This window comes from Ranitomeya variabilis, chromosome 2 (genome assembly GCF_051348905.1).
Source record: "Ranitomeya variabilis isolate aRanVar5 chromosome 2, aRanVar5.hap1, whole genome shotgun sequence".
NCBI classification, from domain to species: domain Eukaryota; kingdom Metazoa; phylum Chordata; class Amphibia; order Anura; family Dendrobatidae; genus Ranitomeya; species Ranitomeya variabilis.
This window is the reverse complement of record NC_135233.1, coordinates 817785971-817810821: the sequence shown is the minus strand read 5'-3', so window position 1 is coordinate 817810821 and position 24851 is coordinate 817785971. Positions and strand designations below refer to the sequence as shown.

The window sequence follows — 24851 nt, the reverse complement described above, 5'->3', positions numbered from 1 at the left end:
ACCAGCCCTTCTGGCACCAACAACCATGCCACGTTCAAAGGCACTCAAATCACCTTTCTTCCCCATACTGATGCTCGGTTTGAACTGCAGGAGATTGTCTTGACCATGTCTACATGCCTAAATGCACTGAGTTGCCGCCATGTGATTGGCTGATTAGAAATTAAGTGTTAACAAGAAGTTGGACAGGTGTACCTAATAAAGTGGCCAGTGAGTGTGTGTGTGTATATATATATATATATATATATATATATATATATATATATATATATATATATATATATATATATATATATATATATATATATATATATATATATATACACATATACATATACATACACACACGCATGTATATTTTTTTTTTTAAACACTTCTATACATATGTATAGTACCCAGTATATATATATATAATTAGACACTTCTATTTCCTAAAGATTGGTGGGGGTCCCAAAACCTCTAAAGCGTGCTTTAAAAACTGAAAAAAGTCTACCCAGAGATTTATAACAGTCGTGTGATCCCGTGGCGCTTTATTTCCAAAATAATTGCCTCTTATTATATATGTAAGTGGGTAAGATTGTCCAGGTCATGCAGCTGGAGAATCCGTAATGACAGCATTACTAAGGTAAACTGATGAGAGTGATATTTAGCTCTGAAGCGTAAAGAACAGTAGTCACATAGGATTTCATTGTACAGTAGCCGATCTGCAGTACCTGGCAGTGGCCACTAAGCTGTGCTGTTCTGTACACGGTTTACATCCTGCCACAGAGTCGGGGGTGCCGGGTGTCAATATAAGTGCAGTGGAAAACCCCTTCTGGGCCTCATTCACACATCCGTGTCGCATCAGTGGTTTTTTCACAGATATAACAAGTACCCATTATGGTGCTCTTCACAGGTCAATGGGTTTTCACGGACAGTATGTCTGTGTAAAACTCAATGGTACATGTAACCTTTTTTCAGTTTTAACATTGCAAAGTATAGGATAAACTTTGTAATTTATTTATCCATCTGTAAAAAACACTGATGATTGATGGTAAAAACGGACACACAGACCGTACACTGATGGTAAAAATGGACACAGACCATACACTGATGGTAAAAACCAGACACACAGACCGTACACTGATGGTAAAAACCAGACACACAGACCGTACACTGATGGTAAAAACGGACACAGACGGTACACTGATGGTAAAAACGGACACAGACCGTACACTGATGGTAAAAACGGACACAGACCGTACACTGATGGTAAAAACGGACACAGACCGTACACTGATGGTAAAAACCAGACACACAGACCGTACACTGATGGTAAAAACCAGACACACAGACTGTACACTGATGGTAAAAACGGACACAGACCGTACACTGATGGTAAAAACGGACACAGACCGTACACTGATGGTAAAAACGGACACAGACCGTACACTGATGGTAAAAACAGACACACAGACCGTACACTGATGGTAAAAACGGACACACAGACCGTACACTGATGGTAAAAACCAGACAGACCATACACTGATGGTAAAAACGGACACACAGACCGTACACTGATGGTAAAATCGGACACAGACCGTACACTGATGGTAAAAGTCGGACAAATGACAAAAGACTGACTGGCACTTCCAAGCTAATGTGAACAGGTGCATACTAGGAGCAGCCTGTAGTGCTAAAGCATGTAGACATGAAATATATGAAATGTGAATAGCAATCCTGCTTCTAGATACTAGTATGCACCTGTTCACATTAGTTTGGAAGTGCCAGCCAGCAAGAGGTAATCACACTAGACAAGTTAGGACCCAGCAGTTTTGAGACCACCTTGTCGTTGGCTGCTGGGTATGCCTGAAATGGCCAAATTATGTGCTAAGCGTCTTATTTTTTCCTAGTACCCAGAAGCAGTATTGCTATTCATATTTCGTATATTTCACATTGACATGCTCTAGCACTACAGAGTACAACTTTTTTTTATAAAAATGGACACACGGACCATATACTGATGGTAAAAATGGACACGCGGACCGTACACTGATGGTAAAAATGGACACGCGGACCGTACACTGATGGTAAAAATGGACACGCGGACCATATACTGATGGTAAAAATGGACAAGCGGACCCTACACTGATGACACACTGATTGATACTGATGCACAATACTGATGCACCATTTTTTCCCATGTACGTGTGAATGAGGCCCAAGTAATATCCTGGGTCTACTGATGCTCCCGTTGGGATGTCATCTACACCCGTGTGATAGGAAGAGTAACAATTGTAGGTGGCATTAAGCGTCGTTAGGACAGCATAGAACGAGTGATGCCACTGGCACTCCAGCGCCTACGAGCAGTATTCTGCAGCAACTATGGTGCGCGTACTTTAAGAATCTGGTTCACATACAGACACGTCATGCCGGAACGCATCAATGTGACATCACTGTCAGCAGGAGCCCCTGGTCCTTTTCTGGTCGTACTTTTTAGAATGATTCCTTGGTGCCTCCTGAGCCTTTACTTTTAAGTGAGGATTTTCCATGCTACTGATGATTCATGGCTTGTGATAATTACGGTCTCCTTACAGAAAGCTCTCCTGTGATTTACTTGTATCGTTATTAAGGACCAAAACAGCTTCTAAGCCAGAACGCCAAGCTCCTTGCTGCACTAAGCCCATCCCCCAAGACTTGATTTTATTTGCTTATTTAGCGCCATTACTTTCCACATAACTGTCCCCAGTGGGGCTCACAATCGAGATTCCCCATCGGCACGTCTTTACAGCGTGGGAGGAAACAGCAGTACCCGGAGGAATCCCAGGCAAACGCGCCATTCACACCACTGCCACCCTGTAACGCATGGCTCCTGCACAATTTGGGATGTAGACCCTGCACCTATACGTTTCCTGATTTTCCTGTCGGCTGGCACTTAGGAGTTATAAAGTTATGTCCACACTGGACTTTATTGCAGCCATAAAATGTAAAAATATACTCAAAAGTTGTATGGATTTTGTAATGACAAAGGGTGAAATTGCTGTAAAAATCCACTGCATATATTGGCGGTGCCAATTTCTAATCCACAGCACCAGTCAGCAGTAGATGCGCTCTACGGCGTGTGGGTGACATGTTGCATCATCTCGTATACACTTCCCCTATCCGATTTGTGTGACTGTCCCCTTATAGTGGCCATGAGATTATGTCACCGAGTCCATATATAACCAGAACCAATGTAACTACTAAGAGAGGAGGATTTATTGGGGTTGTCCCGCTTCAGAAAATATTGGATCCTGACTGCAGTTTTTTCCTTTTGGATTTTATTTTATTAAAAAAAACCAAAAACAAAACATCTGTGTTTTATTCACTGTCCCCTGGTCCAGTGATGAGTGTCTGCCTCTGCTCCTGGGACCTCCTATTGTCTGCAGTGCTGACATCACATCAATGGCGCTGCAGACAATCAGTGAGGTCAGCGGCTCTACAAGTGTAGGAGGAGCTCACTGATCGGCTGCTGTGCTGTCAGCACCATAGACATTAACAGACCGGGAGTAAAAAGCATTTTTTTTAATTTAACAACTGGACCCAAGGATCAAGATGTTCTGAAAGGGGGCAACCCATTTAAGGATTTACAACTGCAAGCAATTACGGTACTAAATTTAGGACCAATCACTGTGTGCTTCCATCTAATCTAATAATTGGAAAGATGTGATGTGAATGGTTGGCAAATGTAGCTCAAATATAACATTGTATTACTTGTAAGTTTCCATTCAGGAGTCTGGGAAAGCTGGGTGACAACCCCTGATGGAGCAGTACTAGTGCTAAGACCAGCTTCTGACCTTCCAGCCACTTCTGACCTGGTTTTCAGCGGGACGCACCAATGTACCAAACATTTGCTGCTAACCGTAAGCGTTTCCAACTAGTTGATGCGAATACCAAAATGATCAGGTCATACGTACCCCTGTAATACGCTTTCGTGATGGCGTCAAACTCTTCCTGACCGGCTGTGTCCCATAACATGAGGCGAACATCTTCATCATTTATCCTACGAGACAAAACACAAGCGCGACGTATGAAGAAATGAGTCGCACAACTTCAGAGGGCTCACAAAGCTCTCCTCACTGGGATCTCCTGTGTTTTTGGTTCGGCTGAGCATTACTTGGGTCATTAGGTTTGATTAAACCGTCATCCTCCAGGAGGAGGGTTGTAATGAGTGTACGCGGACAAGGCGTCCTCTGATGAGCTCTCTGGGGTCAGGACACAGAAGTACAGAGCAGCTGTAGTACTAATCAGCTCATTACCTTCTTAATACACTGTGGCCGACAACATCCAAACGTAATGCTAAGAAAACAAGGAGAGCATCGGAAAACACGGTGGTGGGACACGAGGCTGAAGCCCCTGGGGTGTGAAGATGCTGCTCTACGGTTAGCTTTAGCTGATGGCCAGTATGAGGGAAGGGAACATAAAACCGTAAGATCTGCAAACAAGTAATGGTCATAGATAGTAAAAGTAAGAATACTAAAACCGCAGATCCTCTGGAGGAAGCCAATTCTAGAAACAGTGGTGACCATAGCAAAGAACGGATCACCATCAGCTCAGATGACGGCTCGATGAATGTTCTGCCATCATACATCAGAAATAAATTAAAGGGGTATTCCACTCCACAAAAACTATTACTAATGAGGAGTGACCGTGCTTGGATAACATGTTATCGGAGCATGCTCGGGTGTTATCCGAGTATATTGGGCGTGCTCGGATAGTATGTTCCAGTCTCCACGGCTGCATGTCTCGTGGCTGTTAGGAAATCCCTGCATGTGTTACGGGAGTCTACCGCAGCAAAACATGCAGCCGCAGGGACTCAAGCATAATATCCGAGCACTGCCAAGATACTCGGATAACACCCGAGCATGCTCACTCATCGATAATTATTCCCCTGCTACTGGGGAGGTGATGATTGTTAGATCAGTGGGCTCCATGGCCACGCGGAGTTGGATGGAGCTGGTCATGCATTCTCCCTGGCGTTTGACTCATTCATCTTCTGGAGTCATGATGGCGATCACAGCACGCAGCAATTTTCACCAGTGTCCAACCTTGAATGGAGCAAGCACAACAGTCCTCTGCATTCAGCTCTTCCTGCCCACACTCTTACCTCAAGAGGAAAACCGGTGGACACCATCCCCCTTTCTAACAATCGGGTATCCCAGCAGACCAACTAGGATTTCACAAGATCACTTATTGCCACAAGTGGATCAGTTATCATTTTTGTTGACTGGTTTACCCACAGCAATAGGAAATACAGATCTATTTCATTATATTTTTACGCCTTGTTCTTCTTTTATGTGCATCAGTCTCCCACTTCATTTGCTACCAGAACTAAACTTAAAAGGACACTTTTGTGACATTTTAAAATTCCCTGTGGATCATTTACAGAAGATGTGAAGGACACGCATTGTCAAGTTTAGTAAGGCAGCGGTATCAGGCAATTATAAACATGCTGAAAATAGCAGAAAAATGCAGTTAGCACATAGCAACCAGTCAAACATTTACTTTCACAAGTCTAACGTGCAGAGAACAGGGAAAAGAAAGCATCTCATTAATTACTATATGTTAATTTCCTTAAAATGTAAACTATGCGGAAATCAATAGTACAAGCGAATATAAGAAACTTTGTAGTGTATCTAATTAGCCCCTTATGAGCCATGTCTTCCCCCTCTGCCCTGCCTCCTTAACACATCTCTCTATCGTAAAAAGAACATCTCAAAAACATCTTGATCAATACATGACAGACTAGCAGCACAGTGAGGTGCGGGATTGAACAGTATATTGAAATCTATGTAAAAGGGAGGATGGAGGAATAGCACAGTGAGAAGCAGTGAAACATGTAGTGCAGAATCTAGCTAACTTATACCAGGGCTGGATTCACAGCTACAGTGCTCAGTACTGCTATATAATTTCCTCCATACCTCTGATGCTTATATCCATGTGTTACCAAAGGGAAAGCACTGTGAGTAATCCATCGGTTTATATTTTATGGGATATATCTTTGATTCCAATCTCCACCCATTAGCTTAGAGTAAATTACAAACTAAAGATAGAACCTGCAGAGGGGGAAACTTGTGAAAAATACAGGACCATCATATAATGGTTAGAAATAGTGTGGTATCTCATGTACTAACACATGGCGGCTTACTCATGTGTAACGTTACCTTTAGGCACTGTTAACACCATCAGTATTTGGTCAGTATTTTTACCTCGGTATCTATTCGCCAAATCCAGGGGTGGGTGATAAATACATTCATGGCAACGAGTTTCTATTATACTTTTCCTCGGGTCATTCCATATCAAGTGATCCAAATATGAATATTTTTTTTACCTTACGTCTTTAGATTTTTTTTATTTTTTGTTTTTATGAAGTACAACTTTAGTTAATTACAAATTAAAAGTTTAGAATTTTTTTCTTCATCAGTTAATTTTTTACAGATTTTTAAAGTTTTGAAAAAGCATGGATTTTGGCCTGGTATGGCTTTACATTTTGTATCATATCTCGGGCTAGAATTAAGATATAGAGGTGGGAGAGGCATCATTTTTCTCAGAACGGTACCGGCTTTCATTTGATATGTCACAAGACTATGTTTCTTTATATTTTGTTTTGGAGAAATCAAATTAAAAATTTTGATGCGCAATTCTGAAAAAAACGTATGTTTTAAAATTGTGAAAACATGCATGTGTGTTACTTGTGTCCTTGTTTACATTTGTACAGGGATTCAACTTGGGATCTATCACATTTGTATTTTTTTTTAAGCCTTGAATCATCTGATTTTATGTTTGTGTGAGTTTCTTCCTTTTTTCTTTTCAAATTACAACTTGCTGCATTCAACATTTATATGTAACAATAAAGAAACACAAAAAACAAAGTGCCAGAATAAATACATCTTAGGCTACTTTAACACTAGCATCGTACTCGGCCCGTCGCAGTGCGTCGCGCCGACGCTAGCGTTGTTTGCGCTGCACAACGGGTGCAGCGGATGCAGATTTTCAGCGCATCCGCTGCCCCATTGTGAGGTGCGGGGAGGAGGGGGCGGAGTTCCGGCCGCGCATGCGCGGTCGGAAAAGACGTTCCCGACGTACCAAAAAACGTTGCAAGCAACGTTTTTTGCTGCCGACGGTCCGCCACAACACGATGCAACCGTCGCACGACGGTTGCGACGTGTGTCAATGCGTCGCCAATGTTAGTCTATGGAGAAAAAACGCATCCTGCAAGCACTTTTGCAGGATGCGTTTTTTGACCAAAACGACGCATTGCGACGGAGGACAAAAAACGCCAGTGTGAAAGTAGCCTTAATCATCATAACAACTTCCTCAGCATTTTCAACCTGAATTTATTGAACAAGCCAAAAGATGAAAGGTGATCACATCCTCAAGTGTGGTTTTCTAAATACAGTCTGATCCTAATTATATGTTAAAAACAAGATTAAAAGAACCAATATTTCTACCACCTATTTATACATGGAACAATTTTTTTTCTACTATATCACTAAACATGTCATCTATGAAGTGTTTAAGAAGAATAGTCCAGTAGTTAAATCCTCGTACTATAAAATATGAACTAATCAAACAATTAATAGTAGGTTGTTACACTGGCCTGTTATCATCAATGTGTCCCTTCTAGTGGGTGAAATGCCATCTTGTCCATAAGCGCTTACTAGCAATGGCCGTTTCCTTCTGTGTCAGAGTATGTGCGGCTGTCATGTATCCGGCTCCACCTGAGTTATATCTGATTTTTGTAACTTTTACAATGTCTGATTTTCTTGGATACACAAAGGACGGCGCTGGACCAGAAGGTGCAGAAAAGTCACTTCTACGTCTTCATTTTCACAATCTTTGGAGAGTCCAGTAGCCGTCAGCGCTAATCATATTCACAGGTCACGTACCAGTTGTGTCATCCATTGCCGATCTTGTGCCTCCTTCTACCACGTCATGGACGTCACTGTCTTTATTTCCCTACATGGGATGACAGTCCGGTATTGCGGAGTCCCTGTGATGGGTTCTGCTTCCTGTAACCGATATAACAATCTCTCCTCTTCGTATTCTTGGTTTGTACAATACATGAACTGGATGTTAAGAATATTTTTCTCCCTCCATTTGAGAAGTTGCCTGGGTGTTCAGATTTGGTGTGAATACGGTCTGTGGAGGCCCGAGCTGCCGGCCTGTCATCTGCTCTGCAGTCACTGTCCACCCCTGCTCATTCTCAGCCCTAACAAAGCTTCTCCTCTGTCCTCTCCTGCTTCTAAGCTCTAACATAATAAATAATACAGGAATATCTAACAATCATGGATTATTTGGTAAATCTAGACCCCACACTGTTAGACCACAGGCTGAACAGATCTGAAATCAAGATTTTTGAACTGACTCTGTAATAGTTTTATTTTTTAAAATATGATCCCATCACGATCCCAGCTTGTATTTTGGTACAGATGTGAATAGGAGCATAACAGGCACATGTGCAGTTTTTGAAATTTTTAAATTAAACGTTTTTTTCAGAAATGCGTTTTAACCCCTTAAGCCCCGAGGGTGGTTTGCACGTTAATGACCGGGCCAATTTTTACAATTCTGACCACTGTCCCTTTATGAGGTTATAACTCTGGAACGCTTCAACGGATCTTGGCGATTCTGACATTGTTTTCTCGTGACATATTGTACTTCATGATAGTGGTAAAATTTCTTCGATATAACTTGCGTTTATTTGTGAAAAAAACGAATATTTGGCGAAAATTTTGAAAATTTCGCAATTTTCCAACTTTGAATTTTTATGCCCTTAAATCACAGACATATGTCACACAAAATACTTAATAAATAACATTTCCCACATGTCTACTTTACATCAGCACAATTTTGGATCCAAAATTTTTTTTTGTGACGGAGTTATAAGGGTTAAAAGTTGACCAGCAATTTCTCATTTTTACAACACCATTTTTTTTTAGGGACCACATCTCATTTGAAGTCATTTTGACGGGTCTATATGATAGAAAATACCCAAGTGTGACACCATTCTAAAAACTGCACCCCTCAAGGTACTCAAAACCACTTTCAAGAAGTTTATTAACCCTTCAGGTGTTTCACAGGAATTTTTGGAATGTTTAAATAAAAATGAACATTTAACTTTTTTTCACACAAAATTTATTTCAGCTCCAATTTGTTTTATTTTACCAAGGGTAACAGGAGAAAATAGACCCCAAAAGTTGTTGTACAATTTGTCCTGAGTACGCTGATACCCCATATGTGGGGGTAAACCACAGTTTGGGCGCAGGGCAGAGCTCGGAAGGGAAGGAGCGCCATTTGACTTTTCAATGCAAAATTGACTGGAATTGAGATGGGACGCCATGTTGCATTTAGAGAGCCCTTGATGTGCCTAAACATTGAAACCCCTAACAAGTGACACCATTTTGGAAAGTAGACCCCCTAAGGAACTTATCTAGATGTGTGGTGAGCACTTTGACCCAACAAGTGCTTTACAGAAGTTTATAATGCAGAGCCGTAAAAATAAAAAATCATATTTTTTCACAAAAATTATCTTTTCACCCCCAATTTTTTATTTTCCCAAGGGTGAGAGAAGAAATTGGACCCCAAAAATTGTTGTGCAATTTGTCCTGAGTACGCTGATACCCCATATGTGGGTGTAAACCATTGTTTGGGCGCAGGGCAGAGCTCGGAAGGGAAGGAGCGCCATTTGACTTTTCAATGCAAAATTGACTGGAATTGAGATGGGACGCCATGTTGCATTTAGAGAGCCCTTGATGTGCCTAAACATTGAAACCCCTAACAAGTGACACCATTTTGGAAAGTAGACCCCCTAAGGAACTTATCTAGATGTGTGGTGAGCACTTTGACCCAACAAGTGCTTTACAGAAGTTTATAATGCAGAGCCGTAAAAATAAAAAATCATATTTTTTCACAAAAATGATCTTTTCACCCCCAATTTTTTATTTTCCCAAGGGTAAGAGAAGAAATTGGACCCCAAAAATTGTTGTGCAATTTGTCCTGAGTACACTGATACCCCATATGTGGGTGTAAACCATTGTTTGGGCGCAGGGCAGAGCTCAGAAGCGAAGGAGCGCCATTTGACTTTTCAATGCAAAATTGACTGGAATTGAGATGGGACGCCATGTTGCGTTTGGAGAGCCCCTAATGTGCCTAAACATTGAAACCCCCCACGAGTGACACCATTTTGGAAAGTAGACCCCTTAAGGAACTTATCTAGATGTGTGTTGAGCACTTTGACCCAACAAGTGCTTCACAGAAGTTTATAATGCAGAGCCGTAAAAATAAAAAATCATATTTTTTCACAAAAATGATCTTTTCACCCCCATTTTTTTATTTCCCCAAGGGTAAGAGAAGAAATTAGACCACAAAAGTTGTTGTGCAATTTGTCCTGAGTACGACGATAACCCATATGTGGGTGTAAACCATTGTTTGGGCGCATAGCAGAGCTCAGAAGGGAAGAAGCGCTATTTTACTTTTCAATGCAAAATTGACTGGAATTAAGATGGGATGCCATGTTGCGTTTGGAGAGCCCCTGATGTGCCTAAACATTAAACCCCCCCACAAGTGACACCATTTTGGAAAGTAGACCCCCTAAGGAACTTATCTAGATGTGTTTTGAGAGCTTTGAACCCCCAAGTGTTTCACTACAGTTTATAACGCAGAGCCGTGAAAATAAAAATTATTTTTCTTTTTCACAAAAATGATTTTTTAGCCCCCAGTTTTGTATTTTCACAAGGGTATCAGGATAAATTGGACCCTAAAAGTTGTTGTCCAATTTGTCCTGAGTACGCTGATACCCCCTATGTGGGGGGGAACCACTGTTTGGGTGCATGACAGAGCTCGGAAGGGAAGGAGCGCCATTTGGAATGCAGACTTAAATGGATTGGTCTGCAGGCGTCACGTTGCATTTGCAGAGCCCCTGATGTACCCAAACAGTACAAACCCCCCACAAGTGACCCCATATTGGAAACTAGACCTCCCAAGGAACTTATCTAGATGTGTTGTGAGAACTTTGAACCCCCAAGTGTTTCACTACAGTTTACAACGCAGAGCCGTGAAAATAAAACATATTTTTTTTCCCACAAAAATGATTTTTAGCCCCCCAAATTTTTATTTTCCCAAGGATAACAAGAGAACTTGGACCCCAGAAGTTGTTGTTCAATTTGTCCCTAGTACGCTGATACCCCATATGTTGGGGTAAACCCCTTTTTGGATGCACGGGAGAGCTCGGAAGGGAAGGAGCACTGTTTTACTTTTTCAACGCAGAATTGGCTGGAATTGAGATTGGACGCCATGTCGCGTTTGGAGAGCCCCTGATGTGCCTGAACAGTGGAAACTCCCCAATTCTACCTGAAACCCTACCCCTAACTGTTTACTGAACATTTTCTGACAGTCATAAGTGCCACGTATTTAAGTGCCACGTATTTCAGTGCCACGTATTTCAGTGCCACGTATTTCAGTGCCACGTATTTCAGTGCCACGTATTTCAGTGCCACGTATTTCAGTGCCACGTATTTCAGTGCCACGTATTTCAGGCACTGAAAAATACGTGGCACGTAAATACGTGGCACGTAAATACGTGGCACTTAAATACGTGGCACTTAAATACGTGGCACTTAAATACGTGGCACTTAAATACGTGGCACTTAAATACGTGGCACTTAAATACGTGGCACTTAAATACGTGGCACTTAAATACGTGGCACTTAAATACGTGGCACTTAAATACGTGGCACTTAAATACGTGGCACTTAAATACGTGGCACTTAAATACGTGGCACTTAAATACGTGGCACTTAAATATGTGGCACTTAAATACGTGGCACTTAAATACGTGGCACTTATATACGTGGCCACTGAAATATCGTGGCACTTATATACGTATATAAACGTATATTTCAGTGCCACGTATTTCAGGCACTGAAAAATACGTGGCACGTAAATACGTGGCACTGAAATACATGGCACTTAAATACGTGGCACTTATATACGTGGCCACTGAAATATCGTGGCACTTATATACGTATATAAACGTATATTTCAGTGCCACGTATTTCAGTGCCACGTATTTCAGGTTAGGGGTAGGGTTAGGGTTAGGGTTTTTTGTTTTTTTCTTGTTTTCTTGTGTTTTTCTATAAAAACGCATGCGTTTTACCGCGTTTACATGCATTTTTTCACACATGCGGTTTTTTTAAAAACGCATGCAGATAAAAACGCAAGTGTGAAACCAGACTAAAAGACGCTTTTTATAGCAAAAAAGTTTTTGCGTCTCCACATTTTGAGACCTATAATTTTTCCACATTTTGGTCCACAGAGTCATGTGAGGTCTTGTTTTTTGCGGGACGAGTTGACGTTTTTATTGGTAACATTTTCGGACACGTGACCATTTTTTATCACTTTTTATTCTGATTTTTGTGAGGCAGAATAACCAAAAACCAGCTATTCATGAATTTCTTTTGGGAGAGGCGTTTATACCGTTCTGCGCTTGGTAAAATTGATAAAGCAGTTTTATTCTTCGGGTCAGTACGATTACAGCGATACCTCATTTATATCATTTTTTTATGTTTTGACGCTTTTATACGATAAAAACTATTTTATAGAAAAAATAATTATTTTGGCATCGCTTTATTCTGAGGACTATAACTTTTTTATTTTTTTGCTGATGATGCTGTATGGCGGCTCGTTTTTTGCGGGACAAGATGACGTTTTCAGCGGTAACATGGTTATTTATATCCGTCTTTTTGATCGCGTGTTATTCCACTTTTTGTCCGGCGGTATGGTAATAAAGCGTTGTTTTTTGCCTCGTTTTTTTTTTTTTTTTTTTCTTACGGTGTTTACTGAAGGGGTTAACTAGTGGGCCAGTTTTATAGGTTGGGTCGTTACGGACGCGGCGATACTAAATATGTGTACTTTTTTTGTTTTTGTTTGTTTTTTTTAGATAAAGAAATGTATTTATGGGAATAATATATTTTTTTTTATTATTATTTATTTAGGATTTTTTTTTTTTTTTTTACACATGTGGAAATTTTTTTTTTTACTTTTTTACTTTGTCCCAGGGGGGGACATCACAGATCGGTGATCTCACAGTGTGCACAGCACTCTGTGAGATCTCCGATCTCACTTACAGCCGTGCAGGCTGCAGCTTTCATCTGCAGCCTGCTCCGACCCGGAAGTGCTCCCTGCAGGACCCGGATACAGCCCCTCGGCCATTTTGGATCCGGGGCCTGCAGGGAGAAGACGTTCGGTACGAGGTGAGTACATCACCTTGTACCGATCGTCTCAGGGAAGCCCGCAGGGAGCCCCCTCCCTGCGCGATGCTTCCCTGTACCGCCGGTACACCGCGATCATGTTTGATCGCGGTGTGCCGGGGGTTAATGTGCCGGGGGCGGTCCGTGACCGCTCCTGGCACATAGTGCCGGATGTCAGCTGCGATATGCAGCCGACACCCGGCCGCGCTCCCCCCGTGAGCGCGGCCGATCGCGTATGACGTACTATACCGTCACCGGGAATTAAGGCCCACCCCACCTCGACGGTATAGTACGTCATATGGGATTAAGGGGTTAAAGTTTTGAGCTTGCGTTCGCATAGGTAAAATATTATCAAAGATACTCTTGTGACATATCTGGTGAAAGCCTGTACAGTTCTGAGTAGAATGGTGTTTAGATTGTTTCTCTATCTCTTTTCTAGCCTGAGTTATAGGGAGAAATGTAAAGGCAGGCAACACCAAAATTCGCACCTTTTCCGAACTTTGAAAATCAATAAAAAATTTTAAAAAAATCTAGAATTTTTTTCTTCTTCACATTTTGCATTCTCTGACACACTATTACCAAATAACAAAATCTCAAAAGAATTAAAAATATAGTGGTAAAAATCATTGGTTCACTTGACATGGAATGACCCCCTCTAATTGTTCCACTCCTGGCTTTGGTTTACCAATACTGATGTAAAATACTGACCAAATACTGAAAGTGTGAACATGGCCTTAAACTATAGCTCGTCCTTAAAGAATATGGACAACCTTTGAGCATTGTTTGATCATTACTGTGTATCCATTAACTAATTTGTGAATGCTACTCACCTGTAACTGCCCTTTACCTTCTTCTATTCTATTAGCGCAGCAGTATCATACATTTATCTTAGTTTTCCCTCAAAGCCCAATGGACCTGCATAGCAGCTTCTAGGACTCTCCTCCTACTACCTCCTTGGGTGTATTATAATATTATAAACCAAATTTTAAGAACAGACAAATCTCCCAAATGGTAACATTTTTTTTTCAAAACTAAAAAACACACAAACAAAAAACAAACAAAAATAACATCCCACTCAAAATACAGTTGCAATTTTTTTTATGCACAACAAAGTTTCCAAACATTTTATAAGTTGTAAAAAACTGAAAATGGTCATGTGGGTTGACAGCTTACGTATTGTGGCCATAATATCAACTAATACCTTACAAACACATATTGTTATGTATTTTTGTGCACTTTATTTATTTTTCAGGGTGCAGCTGGGCCCAGAAGGCTCTGTAAACTGTGACCTCTGTTCACACGGCAAGCATTATAGCTAGCACTGGTCAGCCTGCCATAGGGTGTCATTAATAGGCTGTGAGCCAGATGCTCTGCATTTTCTGTGTGAACATTGCCGCTGTGACATAGCGCTACCTGAGTGTGTTGGGGGGGGGGGGGTACTCGCTTGGCAACGGGATTAAAGCACTCAGGCACGGTTTCTCACAAAAATAGTCTATTTGGTTTATTTAAACATCATAAACCGCACCATGGGCCATGTTACACATCACAGGCCTACACATAGTCTATAGCACTTTAACTCAGCGAACAGTTCATTAACGTCCACGGAACACAACAAGCACCAACAGTCTGTTCCAATGGCAGATACTTCTCTCCCCGTAACCCCCTTTATCTGGAGTTACCTTACAGGAGCTCCTGCTCCACACACTGAATCCTGTCAGTCCTGGTTCCTAGGGAAGCTGCCAAACTGGGATTACTGTGCATGTGACCAGGGCACTTCAGATAGTCCAGACCCACAAACGGAACTGTAGCTTCCCCAACACAGTAACCATCACAGACTCTGCAGATACAGCCTCTCAGTGTGCTATTCAGGAAGTCCAGTCCCAGGCACTTCCAACATACAGGTCCTCAGTCTCACCATGTGCTTCCAGGAATCCAGTCCACTCCAGGACATTCAACACACAGGCCATTCCACAGGACCTCACACTCTGACCATTCCGCTCCATACACTCAACCATGTGACCCAAACCCTGATCACATTATGTAGTTGTAACAACTCCCATGGGAGGTGTGTGTAGTTAGCCAGTCCCGCCCAGCTCTCTGACTAACCATGCAAACCTCCCTTTTAAGTAAACAAACACAAATACTTGTGGAACTACAGGTCCCAGAACAACCTTACTTCAGGCTTACAGTGCAGACTCCCTCTGCGACACATACCGGCCATTTACAATCCTGCCGGTCACTGTTTCACCATCACCATTACAGATACGCCTCCACGCACATCCCAAGGAAACTATGCAGCGCCCCCTACCTGTAACATGGGTCTCTTCATCACACCGCATACAGATTATTTGTTTGCACTGGTGTGCCAAGCAGCCAATCCCTGATTGTAGGCTGGCTGCCTCATATTACTGCACCTGTGTAGTTGCCATCTTTACTTGGGTCCGCTGCACCCTTATAGTGCTTTTGTTTAGAGGCCTGGACAGGTAAGCATCTTTGCCTGTGTTTTTTTTCAATAATAGTGGAAGATTTTTCCTCTTTTGGTTGTTTTTCATGTGTCGAATTTACAGCATTAAGGAGGTTGTCCACTATATCACTGATGACCTATCCATAGGATAGATCATCAATGTCTGATAGTTTGGGGGTTCAACACCCCCACCGATGAGCTGTTCTTCTGATCGTGGCCGCAGCTGTGTACTGCACATCTGCCCCCTATTGATTAGAATAGGAGGCAGATGTGCAGTACCCGAGGCCACTATCAGAAGACGGAGCAGCTCCACAATTGAGCATTTCCAGCCGGCAGCCACCGCCACCGAGAACAACTGATCAGATATTAACAACCTATTCATCCATTCTTTCATCCATTGAACTTGTGAATTTTTAGATAGTGCCTGCTTGAATTTCTCTGCAAGATGGAAGAATATCCACCCAGGTCGGATAATTTGATGTGAATTGCCGCCCACCATTATAGATCTTTAGCTTGCGGATACTCCAAAGGTTCTCTATAGGGTTGAGGTAAGGAGAGTTTCTCTCTTTTTATGCCCATAGCAGCCAATGACTTGGAGATATTCTTTGCAGCATGAGATGGTGCATTGTCATGCATGAAGAGGATTTTGCTAAGGATGGCACAGTTCTTTTTTATACCATGGAAGAAAGTGGTCAGTCAGAAATTCTATATACTTTGCCAAGGTCATTTTCACACCTTCAGGAACCTTAAAGGGTCCTACAAGCGCTCTCCGCATGATTCCGGTCAAAAACATCACTAGAGATGAGCGCACTTTGTCAGAAAACATTTGCCAATCTCAAATTCAGCACAAACGTAGCACATTTGGATTAGTGTTCGGTTTCACAAGCATTTTCCTCAAAGTCGGCAAAATGCGGTCACAGTTTGGTAAATCATTGCGTTTCCACTAATGCTTTTGTTATGACTTTGGCTAGGATAGTGGTGCTGTATGACGAGCGTGATGATGGACATGTTTGATGAGGGGATGGGGTCTGTCTAGCTCAGAGGAGCTGCAAAGTATAATTTTTTTCCCCCCTTTAGTAACTATATGTGTACATTCCGACAGCCAATCATGGCGCAGAAACCATCCACAATGTCATGACACCAGCTCTTATGTGATTGGCTGCTGAAGTCACGTGTGACTGTCCATATAAAAGAGAACATCTTGTTTTGCTGGCGCCATTTTCTCAGTGCCACAGTGCAGAGAAGGCACTCCTGATACTGCTGCAAGTGAACTTGTCAGTTAGCTAGATCGGATCCTGTCCTGTGTGAAATCCATCCTCCAGCATATAACTAGATGTGCAAAAACTGTGTTGCAGTCTCAGGAGTCACCATTTGCTAATTCAAATAGTTTAGGCAAAACCGTTGTTTCAGTGAGAAATCAGAAGGCCACATTTCCTAATCAAAATCATTTGGTCTAGCCACACTTTATCAGCCAATACATACTGATTATTAATTTAGTAACAGGTGACTGACAGGTCTAGGGCTAAGGTTGTGAATAAGCAGGGGGGAAAGGTACATACAACATGAGTGGGAAAAGCAAGATCGTGGTGGAAGGGGGAATAGGATTGCTGTTCGACGTGTACGTGGGTTAGGTGTTAATGGCAATGAAAGCTCAAGTGAACAACACTGTCTCGTCCGATCCAAAGGCCACTGACAAAATCATTTCTGGAAGGGCTACTTGACTCCCTTTCTTTGGCAGCCGCACACCTTATAGATGAGGCTCAGAAAGAGCATATGCTCCAGTGGATGGCAAGTGCTGCATCAAGTGGCCTCTGCTCCTCTTCCTCCACATCACACACAGTAAAATCTCCAGAGGTGGCACCCCAATCACCCTCTTTTCCCCCTGCGTCCCAAATTTCCAAAAGCCCAACTGGCTGTGGGGAACCACAGATGGGCCATTCTGCAGAGCTGTTCACACATTCTGTTCCATGGGCATCAGAGGTCTGCTCCAAAAATTCACAGATTCCAAAGGAGGAAAGCATTTGCACCGATGCCCAAAATTCTCTCATGTTGGATCCATGGCCGAGGAAGTATGGTCCGAGTAAAATCCAGACCCTCGCCACCAGACGTTAACCACCAGGGGTGCCGCTAATCCTGATGAGACTCAAATACTAGAGGCACATGCAGACTGTACTGTGGTGTCAACTCAGGAAGAAGGTGACCCTCAGGGTGAGGAGTGTGAGAACAGAGAGGATGACAATGAGTTTATAGATCCCACTTGGTGTGAACCCAGAGGTACGTAGCCAAGTAGCTCAGAGGAAGTGGAAGAGGAGGATGTTACGTTGTGGCTTCCCGCATAGACATGAAGTAATGCAACCACAACAAGCACTGCATCCTCAGCCCCAACTCTGGCCAGCACCAGTCGCAAGTGTGCAGTTTGCAGGGGCGGCAAGTGTTGCCTAGTTTGGGCCTTTTTTGATACCACAAAGGATGACCCAACTCGCACTGCCAAATTGTTTACCCCCCTTACAGTCGGAGTGAGTGAGAGCCCGTCAGCTGTTACGGAATTTGACATGACTGCTCCTTTTGTGTCACCTAGCACAACACATCTTTCTCAATCCACCATAACATCTCCGCCTGCACCTCACTCACAGTCCAGAAGATTGTCCTGTTCACCCTACTTCACTATCTCTCAGCACATAAGCCAGCCCTCGGTCCTACAGCTGTGGTCACGTAAAATAATGTTTCTTCTTACACATGCCAAAGCTAATATATTGGACATGGTGGAGTTCAATCTGTTGGCCATGGAAATGCTGCTTTTCTGCCTGGGTGGATACAGACTGTTCGAAAAGTTGATGGCCGTCGCAGTCCCCAAATACGGGTTGCCCAGTCATCATTACTTCTTTAACAAATCTGTGACACCTGGATGAGCAAACATGGGCATTACATCTCGCTGACTGGGCACTGGGTGACTCTGGGGGCAGGCGGTCAAGGGGCTGCTCCACAAGACTTAGATACAGAATTTTGTCCCGGAAGCCTTAGGGATTCAAACACTTCCTCCACTGCTTCTGGCTTCTCCATCTCCTCTAGGGCCTCCACATGTACCTTCAACCTCTCCCCTAATTAGACACATGTTCCAACAGTGCAGATAGAATCCCCCGGCTCTGTACTGCACAGCCATGGCTCACCGCAAACAGGCAGTGTTCAAATTAATATGCCTTGGGGGATCGCATTCACACAGCTCAAGAGTTGTGGACAGCTATCCAGGCGAAGTTAGAGCAATTTCTGTCTCCACTGAACCCGAAGGCAGTGAAGGCTGTATGCAATAATGGTGCAAACCTGGTGGCGGCCCTACGCCGGGGCAACCTCACACTCATGCTTTGCATTGCTCACTTCCTCAATCTGGTGGTGCAGCAATTTTTCCGCCACTATCCGTGCCTGGATGTGCAGCTGCAGAGAGCACAGCTGCTGTGTGCTCACTTCCAACAATCGCATCCCACATCGACTTGAATCGCTACAGAGGTCTTTTGACCTTCCCGTTAACAGTTTGATTTGCAATGTTCCGACAAGGTGGAATTCCTCTCTGCACATGTTGTAGCAGTGACGAACCCTGTTGCAGTATGTCCTTTTGCATAGCCTAAGCCAACGCAGTACAGACGTGGTGCAAATTATGCTTGCAGAGTGGGCACAGATAAAGGACCTCTGCACAGTGTAGAATTGGCTACTAAGATGGTTAGCGCTGATGATGCAGTCATCAGCATCACTATTCTGGTCATATACATGCCGGAACACACAATGAAGAGTACGTGGGAGGAGGTGGTGGTCCTAGAGGAAGAAGTGGAAGCAGAGGAGGATGCAGAAGGGATAACAATATTTCAAAGTTCCAGACTGTCATCGCACAGGTGGGTGCCATGGGAGCGTGGATTACAGCAATCGAAGGGGGCTCATGGTACCAGACAAACTGTTAGTGAAAGTGCAGGAGCCGAGGAACAACTGGAGGAGGAAGAGGTGATGGACGCACAACAGTCAGGAGATGAACCTCATGGAAGCACCTTCTTGCTGCACTACCTGCAACATGATGCCCATATTCTTAGCGTTGGAAATAGTACTGCTGACTACTGGGCTGCCACTCTGTTAGATCCATGGTACAAGAGTAATTTTTTCCAGACGCTTCTCACTCTGGAAAGGGACGCGCGCATGCTGGAGTATAAAAACACGCTTGTAGACAATCTTAAAGGGAATATGACACCCCCAAAATCGTATATGAGCTGCGGCCACCGGCATCAGGGGCATTCTGTAATGCTGTAGATAAGCCCCCGATGTAACCTGAAAGATGAGAAATAAAAGGTTATACTGCGCACTGCAGTACTTTGCTCTGCCCTCAACAGGGCAGACAAAGTACACCTGCGCAGGAGCTGCGGCAAGAAGACAAGAAGAGGACGTCATCGTATGAAGATAGGAGGCACTGGACCGCAATGCCCATCGGACTGCAGTGGGACCGCCCCGGGGTGAGTATAATATAACCTTTATTTCTCATCTTTCAGGTTACATCAGGGGATTATCTACAGCATTACAGAATGTTGTAGATAAGCCCCTGATGCCGGTGGCCGAAGCTCATTTACGATTTTGGGGTGGCAGACTCCCTTTAAGAGTGTTTTTCCCCAAGACAGTAGTGAGGCACACAGTGTGCATGGCAGTTTTAGACCTCATCACAAAAAAATTAGCACAGCAGCAGTATAAGTGGCAAAAGCAATTTCTGGAGCTCAATATCAAGTGAAGGGGTTGTCACACGGGTTTGAGATAGATTTCAGTGATGAAAAGAGCCCTGAGACACAATACCATCCATGAATTTATTTGTAAAGGAAAAAATTACATCTTTAACAGCGTAGATGACACAAACCATTAAGTGTTCTTCCATGGAGCTGTTCTTCACCAACTGCATAACCATGGCCAGGAGATGACTGGAGAGGTTTGTTGCCCAGGCATCCTGCTGCTATACTTATTTTCTATGCAAGCGACAATGATAGTTGTGTGCACTGAAGATATTGCAGCTCAATCAAATGTGAGATACAAAGAACATTACTAAGATATGCAAACAAACAGAAAAAATGGTAAAATAATACCTACTGGATTTGCCTTTCTAGGAAGTCCACGCCAATCGTTTTCTTATAATCCTTTGTGAATATTCCCTTGCAGTACCTCTGAATCATACTTGATTTACCAACGGCACCATTCCCAACCACCACCACCTTAATGGCCACCTCCATATCCTCTTCCAACATCTTGAAGGTTTGACGGTCACCACTTTTGACTGACTTTAGCCTGGAGGCACATAAAGAAGATAGAAAAGTTTACACCATCGTATCACAAGAGACAAACTGAAGAGATTGTAAAAGAAATTAATAAAACTACACTAATACAGTGTTGGAAACCCACAGACACAGTGGCAATGTGAAAGTCAAAATTACACATTTACTTTCTGTTTTAGGCAAAAAGTCTTACATTTTCGAATTACAAAAAAGAAAATGGACCGATGCAAAAGTTTGGGCTCCCTGTATGGCTAGTACCGAGTAGCACCCCCTTTTGCAAGTATCACAGCTTTTTGTAGCCATCCATGAATCTTTCAATCCTTTTTTTAAATTAGTTTATTAACCACAAAATGAAAGTATACAATATACACATTTGTGCTCATTATTGTTACATACAATATAGAACATGCACATTATATGCATTATTGAGAATAAAGCAGAACGTGCATGGTTAGCTATATCCAAGACGGTATTTACAGTCTATTCTATGAGATTTCCAAAAGACAATTTGTGTATATGAAATAATTTACTTCATGTGAACCATGTAAACGGAAACATGGAGCCATGAGAATTTAAAGCTCTTAAGCTACAACTATATCTATAATAACTACCATTCCGCCGCTTGATATTAAGCATTGTATTTTCCTTTGTGCAACATCTTGATAGATCTGACTCTTTACACTGATGCCAATTAACTATGAATTTATAGAGTAAGGTGAGAGGAATTCCACCTGTTCCAGATTTTATCAAATGTTCCTGGACATCCTCTATTCTGCTATAATGTACGTTCGTATGGGAGTTCACCAATTAAATCCAGGCTCTGAGGGAAGGACATGAGCCCCCCATCCATCGTAGTGCCAGTACCTTCCGTGCCATAAAGTGTCTCCCGTAGAAAAATCCAGACATAATGATCCCAAGTCTCCTCATCCCATATCCCAAACAAACAGATTAGTGGCTCAGGAGGAACAGGAGTTGACAACAGCGACGTTAGTAATGAAGTCACCTCTTTCCAGTATTGAAGGATGATGGGGCATTTCCACATCATGTGGATAAAATCTGCGTCTGATGAATGACAACGCAAACACTCTGATGATTGAATTTGACCCATCCTAAAAAGTTGGACCGGAGTCAAATAGGATAGATATATTATATATAGCTGGGTCATTCTGTTATTGATCGATGGGACACCCTGAGTGGGGATTCTAGAATCTCTTCCCATTCCTCTTCTTGCACGTCAGGGATAAGTCCCTCCCATTTCCCCCTGATAGATCTTATAGCAGACCCAGTCCCTACAGACAGCATATAGGTATACAGAGAAGAGATAAGACCCTGGGGACCCTGCAAATTAAGGATTCCTATCAGAGGTAGAGACGAGATGGTTCAACCAGCACCCACACCCCTCACATACGACTGGAAAGCTGATCTTAGTTGTATATGCAAATTGCCTCTTCTGAGAAAACAGGACTTCCTGTTGGAAGTAGTCACAATCAACCCTTTAACGAGTCGTGCAATATGACTTAGGATAAAAGCCAAATCAGTATCTCAATTCGCAGACACGGTGATCTTAGTTGTAGGAAGCAAAAAAATTGGGATCTCGGGATACCGTATTTAGTCTGTAATTGTTCAAAGGACACAAAGGTCCCCCGCCGGTCATGTAGATCACCCACCGAGGAAACACCATGTAAAATCCAAAAATCTGTGGACGGGTGGCTCAACATCACTGGGAAATAATTATTTTTCCATAGGGGCATTTCGGCTATAATATCTTTAAATCCAACAACTTTTTTAATTTGTCTCCAAACTGCCCGTGCCAGTCGAAGCATAGGCAGTAAACGAGGGACATTAATCTTTTCTAATTCCAGGAAGCCCAATGGACACTCAACTCGGGCAGAGTGAAGCAAATGATGTTCAGAATTAGGGAGATAATTATTAGGAATCCATGTACTTAATGCTCTAGCCTGTCCGGCCGGGTAGTACACAGAAAAATCCGGCAGTGCCGCTCCACCCCCGTTTAGGTCTCTGTAAAGCAGACAGACTAAGTTTGGGTCTAGTTTTCCCCATATAAAAGGAAGTAATTTGGGAGTTTAGGTTTGTAAAGAGGGATTTAGGTACCGGTACTGCGCTATGTTGAAGGCAATAACTAAGCTTAGGGAGGAGCATCATTTTAATTAGGTTGATACGGCCCGCAACCGACAATGGAAGCTTGCTCCAAGACGCAAATTTAGATTTGACTAATTCTAACAATGGATAAATATTAAGTTGTAAGTCAGAGTTGCTGTATTGGGACATGCAAATACCTAAATATTTAAAATGGGATACAATAGGTAACGAGGAGAGAGTTTCGAGGCCTGGCATTGGGGTACGAGAGAGAGGCAACAGAGCAGATTTGTCCGAGTTTATATATAGACCAGAGTATTTACTGAATTTATCTATAGTGGTAATTACCAGTGACAATGTTTCCTCCACCCTGTCCATGAATATCACCATGTCGTCAGCATATAAACCGATGGTATCCTCACGACCCGCTATATCTATACCCTTAACGTCAGGGGAAGATCTTATACGTATTGCCAATGCCTCTATCGCAAGAGAAAAAAGAGCTGGAAAGAGGGGGCACCCCTGACGGGTCCCCTATGTAATGGCAAGGACTCAGAAATGGAGTTATTTACAACTATGCGGGCTTTAGGTTTCATGTATAGTATATTGATCCATTTCAAAAATTTATCCCCAAAACCATATCTCTGTAAGCATGCTGACAGAAAGGGCCACTCAAGAGGATCAAAGGCTTTGGCCGCGTCCAGTGATGCTAATGCCCATTTATTGTCTGATACTAAAGAACTATATTGAATTCTCGACTGGACTCGCCTGATATTAATGGAGGTGCTCTTACCGGGCATGAAGCCAGTTTTGCCTGGGTGGATAAGATCCAATATAATTAAATTCAGTCTAATGGCCAGGACTTTAGTGAAGATTTTATAGTCTACATTGACCAGAAATATGGGGCGATAAGATCCGCAGTCTAAAGGGTCCTTCCCCTCCTTTTTAAGTATGATAATATTTGCCTCAAAAAGTTTCAGGCATACATCCTCCCTCCCATATACCCCAAAATACCTTCAATAAGAGTGGCGCTAGTATATCCCGATATCGCTTATATAACTCAATGGGAAGTCCATCCGGTCCAGGAGCCTTCCCAGAGGCCATGTCCATCATTGCATATTCTATCTCCTCCAATGTAAACTCAACATCCATAAAGGCCCGCTGGGTGGGACTCAATGTGGGAAATGTTATATCTGATAATCTAAACATTCTAAAATATTGAGGCCGCTTTTGGACTTATACAACGATTTATAATAGTCATAAAAACAGTGGAGTATTTCTTCGGTCGTGGATACCAAGAAGCCGTTTGGTGCACGAATCTGTAATATTGTATTGGATGTATTATGTTGACGCACCAGAAAGGCCAAAAATTTACTAGCTTGATTTCCCAGTTCAAAATATGATTGACGTGTGAAGAACAGTTTACGCTTAGACTTGGTATCTATATGTTGGGTATATAGCCTTTGTGAGGTCAGCCACTCGATTCTATTACCATTAGTTTGGTTAGATATGTATGCAGCCTCTGCATCTTTCAATCTCCGTTCCATCTCAGCATCCTCTTTCGAGGTCACCCTCTTTATATAAGAAATTGTGGAAGATAAACATCCCCTTAAATACGCCTTAAGGGCGTCCCAGAATAAATTAACATTTTGAGGGTGGGACGAAATGAAACAGTTCAGCTGATCTACTGTTCTATCATTAGAATCTATTAATTTCAGCCAACAGGGGTTCAGCTTCCAG

General features: G+C 42.7%; 1 protein-coding gene across 1 annotated transcript in view; it reads right to left on the bottom strand.

Annotated features, from left to right (window-relative positions):
• RAB23 (RAB23, member RAS oncogene family) overlaps window positions 1-24851 on the bottom strand; it is a 79075-nt gene that overhangs the window by 40096 nt on the left and 14128 nt on the right. Inside the window, exons 2-3 of the mRNA XM_077289998.1 lie at window positions 20833-21027; window positions 3933-4018 (exon numbers count right to left, since the gene is read on the bottom strand). Of these exons, the coding sequence (XP_077146113.1) occupies window positions 3933-4018; window positions 20833-20987 (241 nt within the window). The 5' untranslated portion in view covers window positions 20988-21027. The remainder of the gene's footprint in view (window positions 1-3932; window positions 4019-20832; window positions 21028-24851) is intronic.